Source organism: Etheostoma cragini, chromosome 12, assembly GCF_013103735.1.
Source record: "Etheostoma cragini isolate CJK2018 chromosome 12, CSU_Ecrag_1.0, whole genome shotgun sequence".
Classification (NCBI taxonomy): domain Eukaryota; kingdom Metazoa; phylum Chordata; class Actinopteri; order Perciformes; family Percidae; genus Etheostoma; species Etheostoma cragini.
The window spans coordinates 10,548,184-10,561,299 of NC_048418.1; the positions used below are offsets into that span (position 1 = coordinate 10,548,184).

A 13,116-nucleotide genomic window follows, 5' to 3' on the forward strand; every position below is an offset into this window, starting at 1 on the left:
CCCCCCCCCCCCCCCCCCACACTCCTTTACCCGCACCCCGACTCTTCAGCCCCTCTCCTTCCACAATCATCGCTTCACAGAAGCCCTGAAAAACAGTCAATATCCCAAAACCATTAAAGACCCTAAATGAATGAAGCATTGCTTTTTAAATGCTTTTCAGCTTTGTTGGAGCTATTATGCTTTATCCTCAACACATGCTGAAAAAAGACTCCCCTTCTTCCACCTTCTTCTTAAAAAGGAATAACCCTTATTCTAATGATGAGGATGAAAACCACAAGAGAGAGAAGACAGTTCTCTCGTGCTTAAGGTACCAAAGCAGCTTCAGACTAGCCACAGTCTTGTCTGAGGGATATTTTGTCAGTCTCTCTGATTTTTAATGACACATCTTCCTGACTGCTGTCGGGGACTTGTGATATACTATCTGCCATGTTAACAAGCTAACATGACAAAGAAGTGGGATTTCTCCAGAGGCACGGAAGCATGTAGTGACAGGAAAAAACTGGTAAATCATGAAAGCAATTTCACTAGCAGCACCATTTAAATACCATGTTCAGCTATATAGTCAAAATTTCCAGCACTCTCTATCTCTTCAAAGCCATACAGTTTAATGTTTAGGTTTAGACATGTGATTAACTTTTCAATCCATGACATTCTGACTTAATGTCTCTGTGGTTGTGCAGCAACATATTGGGATGTCTTCTAAGTCTCTTTTGTGTCACTGGCTTCCAGTGAGTTGGCAGTAATAGGCAGCAATTAAAGTACACTGGAAAGCCTGTAAATGTTTGCTAGCACATCATGCAATTATGGTTAGTTTAAATATCAGTCAGAGTGAGCGAAGATGGGCAATGGGCAAGCCATGCCACTGTGGTATTTGCTTTTTTCATTTTGGGGGCACTCTGCAAATTTTGTTCTGCTGAACGATTAATGTATCATAGGATATGTACTGTAAAAACAATCATTCAAATCAAAGTGGGCCTTAAGACAAGAACTGTCTAGACAGGATGTAATACATTATACAAGTCACCAAATATTGTATATTAGCTTCTGATTAACATTTTCATTAAGTCAATAATGCACTTTTTCTGTCAGTATTATGGCTCTAATACAAGAAGGCATTTTTGAAAGGTTGCTTAATAACTGATTTCATGTCAAACCCCCCCCCCCCCCCCCCCCAAAAAAAAGTAGTCAAATAGACACAGAAATTCAACCCGACTAAAGCCACAGTACTGGATGGATGTTCATCAGACCTCACAGACAAAGGAAATATAAAGAAGAAGTTAATGTGACCCACATATGTGTTTTTTTCCATCAACGCCCCCTTGGACTTAGTGGGAGCCTGAATCATATGGAAAGATGGTGATCCTTCAGGCCAGAATATGAATTTCACTCCCAGAATTCCATTGTTGTGCCCAGTTTATTATATAAAGTATCAGAATACTTATCACAAAACACAATACAGTAAAACTCTTTTGACAGCAAGGCACCTGACAGCTTATTAGACAAAATAAAAAAAAAATATGTTGTGCCAATTTTATAAATTTGTGAATTCCATTTAACTATTTGACTCTTGCTTCACTGATTTTTGGAAAATGTATATGTGGGCTAGTTATTTCATCAAACGTATTTCATCAACAAAAGAGTTGGCTACTGCCAAGTGGTCTAACACAAATACACAAATTTTCTTCTGTGATAACATCAGCTTCCAAAAGTATGTGTATGTAAATTGCAAATTGCAGTATGCTCACCGGCGCTACAATTGCTCAAGTAATTTTTAGGCACACTTTTTATGTGGACCACCAGATTATTGTGTCAAGACGCAATATCAACACCGTCAGTCTCTCCTCGCTGACCACACCTTAGATACTCAGAGGGAACTAAGAGAGAGAGCAGCATCTCCGTCGGTTTGTGCCACAAACAATCCAACATGAACGTGGACACATACAAACTATGTAGGTAGCCTATATTTAAAGTGTTAAAGTGTAAAGGCACGTTTAAAAGTAACAACTTCAAAGGCATCAACAATCTTAGAAGCACACTGTGGTGACACACTAGACCCCTTTAAACCTGCCCTCAAAAGTTCGAACTTTAAAAGTTGGATGCAGGTGTGCAGTCATGTGATATGGGTTCAGTTTGGTGTCTGTCACTCAAAAATAAAACTTAAACAACTATAAACAAAATCAGTCATCATAAGATAATTTGTCTTGAACATAAACACACACACACACACACACACACATACACACATACACACACACATACACACAGTAGTATTAGGCGAAGTGTGATTCTATTGGATAAGATGGACAGGTCTACTGAGCAACTAAAAAAGTTTGTAAACTGATTTATGGTAACTTTCCTTGCCAGCCACTAAACTAAAGTAAATGCCTGATTTCTGGCCCCTATCCCCTTTTACCTATGGACAGCCGCCAGATAGGACGCTCTCAAGCTGTAGGATGCACAGTAGTTGGCACAGGAGTTGGCACAGTGACTGCGGCGTGGAGTAGCGTCTTACCTGCTCTGACGTTGGCAGCTTGTAGAATTAAACTTAACATGACCACAGCGATTAGCGTTGAATCCCATAGCCACCTTTTCGTTTTCCACCTGGTGGTCCACCTTTCCATCTCCATGACGAACGCCTGTACAGAATACGGGCGACTTTTGATCAAATTCGGTCCTTTCCAAATTCGGTCCCTTCCACAATCCACAAAAGGGTGCTTACACTACAGCGCCATATGTGAAAGTATAAGGATGTCTCTCACAACCAGAGTGGGCCCTTCAGATCCGCTGCCCACTTAAGCCCAGCTCTCAGACTGATGGTGAAGGGCTTTCATGGAAAAAGGGGAAACCACTCTGTTCCCTGAGCGTTGCGCACCGGCAGGAGGCTGGACAAACTCCACAACATTGAACCTGAACCGACTGTAAGATACTGACACTGGAAAATTCTCCGTTCATCAAATCACCAGTCGGAAAAGTTGTCTCGGAACCCGCCCCCTGTGCAACAGCAACAAGCGGAGCATCACTACATCCTAGTGCAACCGAATTACAGGACCCGGTGCATTATCTTGGATAACATCCTAGACGCGCTCCTAAACACGTTTCTTACCATTTTTTGTACAAAGATTTAAAGGAAAATACAGCAAATAAAAGGACGAAAAAGACGATAAAATAAGTGAATGGGCAGAGTGGTAATTATGCAACATGCAAATTAAGTGGTGGAGATGGGGATTTTAGAGGTTAAGAATGTGAAAATAGCCTGAATAACATCGACACTGGCCAATGGCTAATAGAAAAGCCCCAATAGCCAAACTGAAATAATTTCCAAACTATAGGAATTTCTCTCAAAAGGAGTCCTTAGATTTTTATCTGAAAGCAGGGCTCAGGAGACCTGAGAATAATTAAGGGTTACAGATGGCTGGGACAAAGAATGGAAGCACAGGTGGTAGCTATACAGTCCTCCCCTCAATTTGGTTTTCCTTGAGTACTGATGAAAGAGCGATTTAACTTTGTGATGGTAGCCATTGTCACACAAACCCAAATCTTATTTCAAAAAATGTGTCAGTGTTTATGTATTTTATCACAAGGTGGAAATTAGAACCACAGGCTTAGCCAATAATAAGTATGCTTAAGTAAAGTTTTAGTACATCACAGTGCAGGTGTGGCTAATTTGATACAAATAGTTTGGACAATGACTAATAGGGCTTACTTTGAAAAATGCAGATTAATGGCTAGATGTCTGGACTTTCTTTCAGAATAAGGTCCAATGCTTTTGTGCGTGTAAGTGTGGCTTGATTGAGTTATTTTAGACTCCATGGTTGTGCAGGAGTAGCGTTCTGATTCATTAGGGCCATGCAGTTTTTAACCATTTGTTTACCCAGGGAAAATTTCATATACAAACACTACAGCTGGGTGCATCTTTGTAAAGCTACAGTTTTCTACCGTTGGTCACTGTGCAGCTCTACTAGACAAGACAATACATCTTGCTCATGGGCAATTCGGTGCCAGCAGCTCAATTAACTTCCTTTCATTTCCCCACCAGACTGGGGATGTAAACTGATAACTTTCAGTTTTATAGCTGACTCTTTGAACCAGAGTATTGATGGAAACAAAAAAGGTACGATCAAGACAAACATACCAATATCAATGGGTTGAAAACTGACACCAGTGTTAAACATGAATAAGGGAGTATAGTAATGCTAGCAGATCTGTGAGGCTGAAAATAGGCGCAGTGGTTCTATGAGCTAAATGCAAATGGCTGCATGCTAACATCAGGTTAACTGTTCACCATCTTAGGTTAGCATGCTAACATTTGCTTATTAGCAATAAACACAAAGTGCTAACAAGTCTGACCTGATGATGGTGCTGGAGGAAAAGTAAAGGGATCACCAACATTATCATAATTTATCCTTAAGGGAACATGAATGCCTGTGCCAAATTTAATTGCAATCCATCCAACAGTTTTTCAAGAGTAAAAGTCAGAGTACCACCAAAGTCAACAAGCTTCATCCTCTGGGAACCATGATTGTCTGCACATGATTGTCTGCACTCATCGTTGCTGAGATACTCCTGTCCCGACCAAAGTCTAATATACAGTAGCATGGCTAAAAACATACGATCAAGTCAAACATACAGGATGAAAATTAACTGTTAGTATACTAAAGGATTTTTTTCTCACTTTTGGAACAACTGCTTTGGAGGAAATTGCCCACTAAATGCACTGTTTTGGTCAAAAAGAAAATACGAACAGAAAGGGATTACTGTTCATGTTTGGTGGGATAGAATGAGGCTAATTTGTGATGTTGGACTGTCTAAACTATTTGCATCATTCATCTAAGTCCTGATGTGATGACCTTGTGCTTGCTCAGCAGTACTAAAACTTTCATGAATGCAGCCTGGCTTTTGTTTTTTTTGTAATATGGTTTCAAGTTGTTTGGCAGAAAATGTCAGAACCTCTTTTTCATGTTGCTTCCTGGGACTGTGGCCCAAAATGCTTGGTTTAATTTGACAAGCCCTCTTGTGTTGGCAGAGTAGACATTTGAAGAACCAAAAAGAAAGTCTTCAATTTGCCTTTTAAACAGGACAGCTGACAAAATACACTGACAGACATCCAGCAGCTCCTTATAGATTCTTGTCTCTTGGGATAGTCTACAATTTGCAGGATAACTTGACGTTAGAGCTGCCTTCTTAGTAGTTGGAGGGCATATGATTACAACTGATGCATTTACTGTCAATGTGTGCCAAGAGGACATTGTATAATTATTCTATAATAAGTCTCTACTCCCTGCAAGGTTTAGCCTAGAGCAGCTATAAAAACAAAATGTCTTTAAAATGTTGCCCAGTGGCTGTGTTTTTCTATTGCAGGCAGCTTTTAATCTGAGTGCTTTCAAGTTTCAGAATAAAATTCAGCTCGCCGTCATTTGAGTTCAGGAGTTTAAGAATAAAGATCTCTTAAATGCACGTCAGACCATTTTCCTGTATGTCTTTACATTTATTGTGATCCTTATGAAACACCATTCAGTGTCCAGAAAATAATTTCTTACTCCATGTAAAGCAGCATTTCCTAAAGACACTCATAACACCTCATTGACAACAACTTTCCATTTGTTTCTACCACATGGCTGTCGACAACCTTGGAGCACATAGAAATTCAGGGAGCCCTAGAACTTATGTCTCCAGCTGAATGATCCTTCCCTTCATCAATATGCCAAAAACCGCAGCAATACAAACAAAATTTCAACAGGGTCTTCTGATCTCTTTTTTTTTTAGGTTTCATTCGGATTTAATCAAATGTTATCAGACTCATATATCAGCTTGTATACAGTCTCCAGTTGTTTTCATTAAGACAGAGTATCTCTCAAAATGCTCTACATGTGATCTGTCGTTGATGTTAATTAACAACAGACTGTAGATGATCTGTAATCAGGTCGTCTGATCTCTAACGTTCTCTACCAGATCACAAGTAGATGTAACCTCAAAAGTTTCTCCTTACCATGAGTTACACAGCTAGAAGGCAGTGTGTGGCTTGGGGGTGGAGAGGGATGTATGCTAGACACTGCAGAACACATAACCACTGAGTGGAATGTATGTTTGTCTAGGCATGCTTATTATGGATGCATGTGGTACCCAGACAGACTCACCTAGTGTTTGCTAGGACGTGGGAAGGTGTGCTTTCAATTTCAAATGTTGTGAGGTCATCTGGTTTTATATTGCGAAGTCATCTCTACACATTGACATAGTGAACAGAGGAGAATTGAAACAGTGGACAAAACCATAGGAGACAGCACTGTTTTCAGCTGTCTCAAACAATCACGATGCAGAATGAACAAATTAATTAAACAATAACCCCCAATCTGTCCGTTACATTAGAATACCGTGATTGACCAATCAGAAACGAGAATTCAAACAAGCTGTGTAATAAACATACTACAGTTGAACCTGAGGGAGACATAAGTGACTGCACCCAGTTTCATGTCAGTCCATCTAATAGTTGTTGAGACATTTTTGCCATGAACAAAACGTTATGGTTGCACTAGAGGAAAAGGGAATGAATCGACAATACACATTTGTTCCAAATTTCTCGGCTATCCATGCAGTAGTTGTTGAGATATTTCATTTGGGACCAAAGTGGTGAACTTACTGACAGACCAACATCGCCATCGCCAACCTCCAAGTGTACCAGAGCAGTGACATAAATTAAGACAGGCCATCCACTATTCATGTTTCTTGTCAAGTTTGTGTGATGAATGCCTTTATTTTCAGCATTGAACTGAGCATTATGGAGCGTTAAGTGGAGAGGTCTTTCATAATCTAAACATAACCCCAGCATCTCATATTTAATCAGCCAAAGTCTCCTTGATCCCATGTCTCCAGCCTTCAGCAGTAAAAACTGATAGCTGAGAGGGACTAACTGACGCGACAAGGCACAAAAACTATAGTTAATTAATGTCCTGTTATCATGTTGGGGGGTTGAGGATGTCAAATACCCAGTTTAGTTACTGGCTGTAGTTTTTTAATTAGAACAATACATAAATGTGATAAGAGACACAAAACATATTGCAAATATGAGAGAAAAGAGCAAAAGACAAAGCAGAGAACTTGGCAGATGAAGACACAAAGCTTATTTACTGAGTATGCTTGAACTCATGAACCTTATTGGATTTAGAGCACTTTGAGAGTTGCTGTTTTCATAGGCCATGCATGTTCCTCATTACTCTTGTTTATTGTGGTTGAGCATAAAACTCTGTCTTCTTTGATGCTCTCCATACAACTTTTATATTCAGAGAATTCAGCTTCACTCTGACATTTGTACAACAGGAATTGTTTTGAATGAGAATATTCTCCCAAACATTGTATGTGCAGATGATCAATCTTTATTGAGCTACTGGGAATTAGGCAAAGTTTGAGGTGGTGAACACTAAATCAAAAAAATCTGTTGAATCAGCACATGTGAATGCAGCTCAGGAACATTCAGTGTTCCATAAAGATGCATTAATGTGGATTATTGCGAACAAAAAATGACTGTTAATTTTTAACAACTTAAGGTTCTCTTTTGTCTCTTTTTAGTTATTATTTTTGGTTTTCATGACCTGCCACTTGAATGTAGCCAATGAATCAATCTCACAGTTCTTAAGCCACTTTCAGCCAACCAGCCCTGATAAACCCACTGTATTCTAATTGCTGACAATAAAATCAACATGGACAGCAACTATAGTTAGCAACTGACTGGTGAAGTTAGTCAAACACCTAGCAAGTTAAATGTTTTTTTTTCAGGAATTGGTGGAGACCAAACCAAAGCTAAAATCAGAGGAAATAGTGGACTTTCTGTGATTAGAAACATGAGTCTTGGTTGATGATAAAGATGCTCTGTGTGATACAATGTGTGTCTGTTCCGCTGAAGCTAGTAGGCTTAAACAGTCTATGTTAGCCAAATACATTTTCTAAATTTACAATCTTTTTCCAAGCACAGCAAGGAAACTGAGCAATGATACCCTTGCAATGATTGAAGTGTAGTTGCTTGCACAAGATAAAAAAAAAAGAAGGGCCTTTTCATCAGAACATTGCCCCATGGGACTACTAGTCGTCAGGAACTCCACAGGGAACCTTAAAGATAAACCTTATAAGCCTTAAAAATAAAAATTAAAAACTGCTCTTTTATGTTCAAGGTTGGTGTAAATGTTTTGATATTCAGGCAGACAGTTATTCTTTCCCCTTTTTTCCTGAGAAGCGTCAAGCTACACAGGCAGGAGTGAGGGTTTATGCTGGAGTTAAAAGCCATTGCTCACAATTTAGTGACTAAGCAAATGTATGCTTGCTAACATTTTATTGCAACAGGTATATTCAATGTGACACATTAATGAGTTTCCAGTCAGAGTCACAGGAAACTCCATTTCCAAACAGCCATCACCAATTTAAAATAACAGTTTCACACAAATATATTAGGCATATTTACTGATCCCAGCTGTGTGCTGAGATGCATTTTGGTATTTGGCTAATTTTAGCTTGTTTTTAACAGTCCTTGAAGCTGTTTGGACACATACTCTTACAAGTTAATAACAATGGGAGTTCCAGGTGTCTTTTTAAATCAGTCTGAAACCCCTGCCTTGGTCTGTCATGCTCATGAATGGATAGCCATGTTTTTTATTGTGCAAATAAATAAGAGGAAAGTATGATGCAATGAATAAACCAAGAGCAAAAACACCGCTTCAACACATAAATCAACCACAATTGGAGGATTTGATACTGTAAATCAAAGCAAGGAATAGCCTTCTCCAAATGAAGAGAAAAAAGGACTATGCCTGAAACTATAAGGAAAACAATTGAGAGATTTTTATTAAGGGACCCTGTGTTGTAATAATTTACAGCGTTTGCCACTTTGGTCTGTACTGGAATTACTCAACAAGCGGTTATGACCAAATACTTGCAAAACTAATGACATTTATTTGTGTTTTGTTTAGCTCTAGTTGCTCATTTTAGCACGCTAACACACTTAACTAAAATAGCAAGACGTATACCTCCTAAACAACAGCATGTCATTGTCGTTGAGAGCGTTTCAGAATGCTGACATTAGCGTTTAGTTCAGCCTCACAGAGCTGCTGGCTGTAGACTCTTAGTATTGCTAATTTACTTAATATACTACATAATCATTATTGTAATCAAACTTTTACCTTTGCACAGCAAATGTTATTTACTTAAGTTTTTTAACTAGGTTCAGGAATAAAGATGGCTCCTCCAACACATCCAATTAAATGATATTCAAGCACACCTGATCCATTCCCTTCACTGTTGTCTCAGTTTTTGCATCCCTCCCCCTAACCTTTTTTCTCTTTTATCCCTCCCTTCTCTCTTTGTTTAAACAAAAGGGCTACAGGGTGGGCACTTTTATAATCACAATGCACAAAAAGATGGCTTCCCCACTCCTCCGTCCACTACTCCATCCTCCTTACAGCCATCCCTCATCCCACCACTCCTTCATCCCTCCACCCTCAGCCCGGCATACCTTACTTCTCCCTTTGAACCCTTACCTTCTACAGCCCATAACCCTTTATCCACAATTAACATAAAACTGTTCTTAACTATATCTGTATTGGCGTGGCCTTTCAGAGAAACTAACAAACTTTTATGTTCGTAAGTGGAGTTGACATCAAGTTACTCTTGGTTTATTCTCTGAGTAACTTAACATTTAAAATAACTTGAATAAGAATAAAATAGAATAGAAAAAATATGGGTCAAGGTTGAATCTTGCATGATCAAAGATACCTGGTGTTATTGTGAAGTAGATTATAGCGTACTGTACTCATATCACCCCCAACACTGAGAACATGAATGGGCCATTGTGTTCCACTTGCAACAAGGCCCTTACTATATATTCCATTAATGGCACATCAAAAATGCTCCGCTTGAATAAAGTACCATATAATTTGGTTGTTGAGTACTCCTGGCCTAACTAAGTCCTTTCTGTGGGCAGGAGTTTTAATACATGTTTCCTCCATCCTGATTGTTACCCGCATTTATACTGACAGTAACAGTGGAAAAGGCAAAAACAGTAGTATTAGTAGCTCACTATTTGCCATGTTTATCACCTCCTACAGTGTATGGATTGGATATCTCCAACATAGTTGTTTGGGTCTTATGCCTGTAAGCTGCTGTGCCTTAGCATCCCTCCAAAGGTTTCTGCAACAAGCCATTCAAAATCCATCATTCTTACACATGGCACTTGAAAAGGGTAGAGGATCCATATAAGTTTCCCATTAATTATGGCTGCAACAACAATTATAATCGCTTTTGATTAATCTGTTGACCCTTCAACATTATCATGGTGATTTAATGATTAGTTGTTTGGTCTATATAATATCAGAAAATGGTGAAAAATGTCGATCATTGTTTTCCAACGCAGAAGATGACATCTTCATCGTTTTGTCCACAACTTAAAAATATTTAGATTACTGTCACAGAGAGGAGTAAAACAAAAAAATATTTGCATTGAATAAGCTAGAATCAGAAAATTTTAACTTTTTTTCCATAGGAAAAGTGACTCTAATTAATTTATTATCAAAATAATTGGCGTTTAATTTAATACTGTAGTTGAAAAATAGTCTATTAATCAATTAAAACATTAGGATTCAGCACGGATTTTGTAGATCCTATAATCATTTGTTGATTTCAGTTTTGTAAGTTTAATGTTGCCATTGAGTTATTGTGGGTTACAATTTGAGCCATGTTTTGTGTAAACTATATTTGTTTTATATCTTTTCAAATTTGCATTGTTAAAAGTATGCTGAATTAGCTATTATCAGTTCCTGTTTGCAATATACTATATATAATATAGATCCTGTGCCATGTCTGTCAATTATGTGTGTTCAGATCTGATTGGGATTTGATTCTAACAAGACGTAGCCTACAATTATGACAAATACTGTGGAGCAATAACAAATAGGGTTGTAAAGTAGGCCTACCTTAATTGCCTTTATAAGCTGTGTATCACATCTACTGGTGCTTTAGTCTGGTCACAACAGTAACATGGCAGTTTTACAGAAACAGTTTGGCTCTTAGTAAGAGAAGTTGTCACCACATAGACATCTTTTTTTCTAGGTCCAACATCTGGCTGTCAAAGTATGCCAAATCCTGGCTTTAGGGTAGGAAGCTGCCAGGTGGACCTGCAACAACAGAAAAGACCATCATGAACATTTTTGAGTGACGCTGATCTATTGCTGTTTCCAATGGAGGTACTTACACTTCTTTGGGTAAGACCCAAAGACAGAGGTGGCAGAGCAGCTTGATTTACATTTGCAGTAATGGCCTTTGTTTGGTCTCAAATGCATAATGCCATAACAATTCACTGACAAGTGATGCTTCAGCAAAACCTCATGGGTGCTGCAGATCAGTTTAGCCCCAACTGCTAAGAGATTCAAGTGTCTGATTGTGTAGGCCTATGAATGGGTGGAACGAGTGGTAGTGTGTTTACATGGGCATTTTGTGCATTTTGTGCTTTTTTTGTAAAGATCTCTACAAAAATGCTGGGAATTAAACCATGCAGGGAGAAGTTATGGATGGTCTTGTGTGGTTTGTGGTTTTATTTTGAATTCTTTTACCCCTTTTTGGTTCTGTTGTCCTGTCTTGTGTTTGGTCTCGTGTTGTCTCTGCGGGTTCTGTTTCCTGCTTTATTTTAAAGTTGGGTTTTTGTCTCGACCTGTCTATGGTTTTAATTCCTGTGTCTCCCCGCTCTTGTGATTACCTGATGTTTTCCACCAGCTTCCCTGCCCACTTGTCACCTGCCTCTTGTTACCTCATTACTTGTGTATTTAATGTTTGTGCTTCCCTTGTGTCTTGTAAGATCCTTTTGTCCTGTCAGCCTTCAGTCGGTGTTTCTGATCAGCCCTGAGTCTTTTCCAGTCGCTGTTTCTTCTGCATCCTGTTGTTGGTTTTTGCTTCATCTTTTCGGATTTTTTGACCTTGTTTCTGTTGTCTCCTGTTTTTGCCACTGGATCCCTGTGTTTTTTGGAACTCCGCCTGTTGTCAAATCTTTGTTTACCTGCTCCTGCTTACCTCCCTGATCTCTGCTTTTGGGTCCTTTTTCCTGCCTGAGTGTCACAGTTTTGATCAATGAATTGTGATTGATGACCCAGTGAGCAGAATGAGGGACACAGTAAACCGAAAAATTGCACTGTGGCCTACCTAATCAACAGAGCAGATAGATTAAAATGCAAATCCTTTGGGCGTTATTAAAACAATGACTGGTGTAATTTGACAAATCCTATGATATCATTGCCCTCAGTGAATCTCAGGATAGCCTGTCATGTGCAACCATTTTTAATCTAAATTTAACTTACAACTCTCCAAATAATTTCTCATGAAACTCAAAGCTACTTTAAAGCCTGAAAATTTGATGCACCACTTTGTGGCCCTGTGTGTGAGAGCTGTAGGGAGTAAGCGGGCAGTGAGTCATACCAGTCAAATGTATGGCTATCGTTGTGGTGGCACGGGCGGCCAGCCACATGGTTGCCTGTGGTGAAGGCCACTGCAAAGGCAGCACTGGAATAGAAGTTTATTACTGGCCACCAAGTCAAGCCCTGCTCACCAAATTGATACCTTGGAACAAATATAACAGAAAATCACATACGCATGAAGCAAATGCACACCCATGCACGACTAAAGTCTTGGATGGAGATGTACGCACACATTCACACAAAGTTAAAGGCTGTACTTTGAAAGTTCCTGTTTAGGTGTAAGTGGGTGAGAAATGTGGGCATATTGTTCAGTGTCTAAGAAAAGTTACAATAGTTCAATGAGGAGAGAAGCTTAAAATAAGATGTGAGATTGGAGGTTTTCTTTAAGATTGAGAGGAATAAGGACACATAAGATAAAAGACAAGTGATATATGAGAGAAGGAATCTTCCACTTTTATTTCTATGACATATATCCTGGACACACCATTTTCTCTGATGTTTTTCAAGGAGAAAAAAATACTTCAGGGTTTCATAGAAAGATTTTTCTCTTTAGACAAATGTGACAAGTGGCCCCATCATCCTGCGATCATGTCAATGTTATTGAAGACATGATGTCATGTTATGGCTGCAGCTATGTTATTGAAACCACTCTTACACACTGGAGGTTATTTCAGAC

General features: G+C 39.0%; 1 protein-coding gene across 2 annotated transcripts in view; it reads right to left on the reverse strand.

The window, feature by feature from the left end:
* LOC117954397 (collagen alpha-1(XI) chain-like) overlaps nucleotides 1-2,920 on the reverse strand; it is an 87,174-nt gene extending 84,254 nt beyond the window's left edge. For both annotated transcript variants that reach the window (XM_034888158.1, XM_034888157.1), the window contains exon 1: nucleotides 2,513-2,920. In XM_034888158.1, the coding sequence (XP_034744049.1) occupies nucleotides 2,513-2,627 (115 nt within the window). In that variant the 5' untranslated portion in view covers nucleotides 2,628-2,920. The remainder of the gene's footprint in view (nucleotides 1-2,512) is intronic.
* Between the last annotated feature and the right edge of the window lie 10,196 nt (nucleotides 2,921-13,116).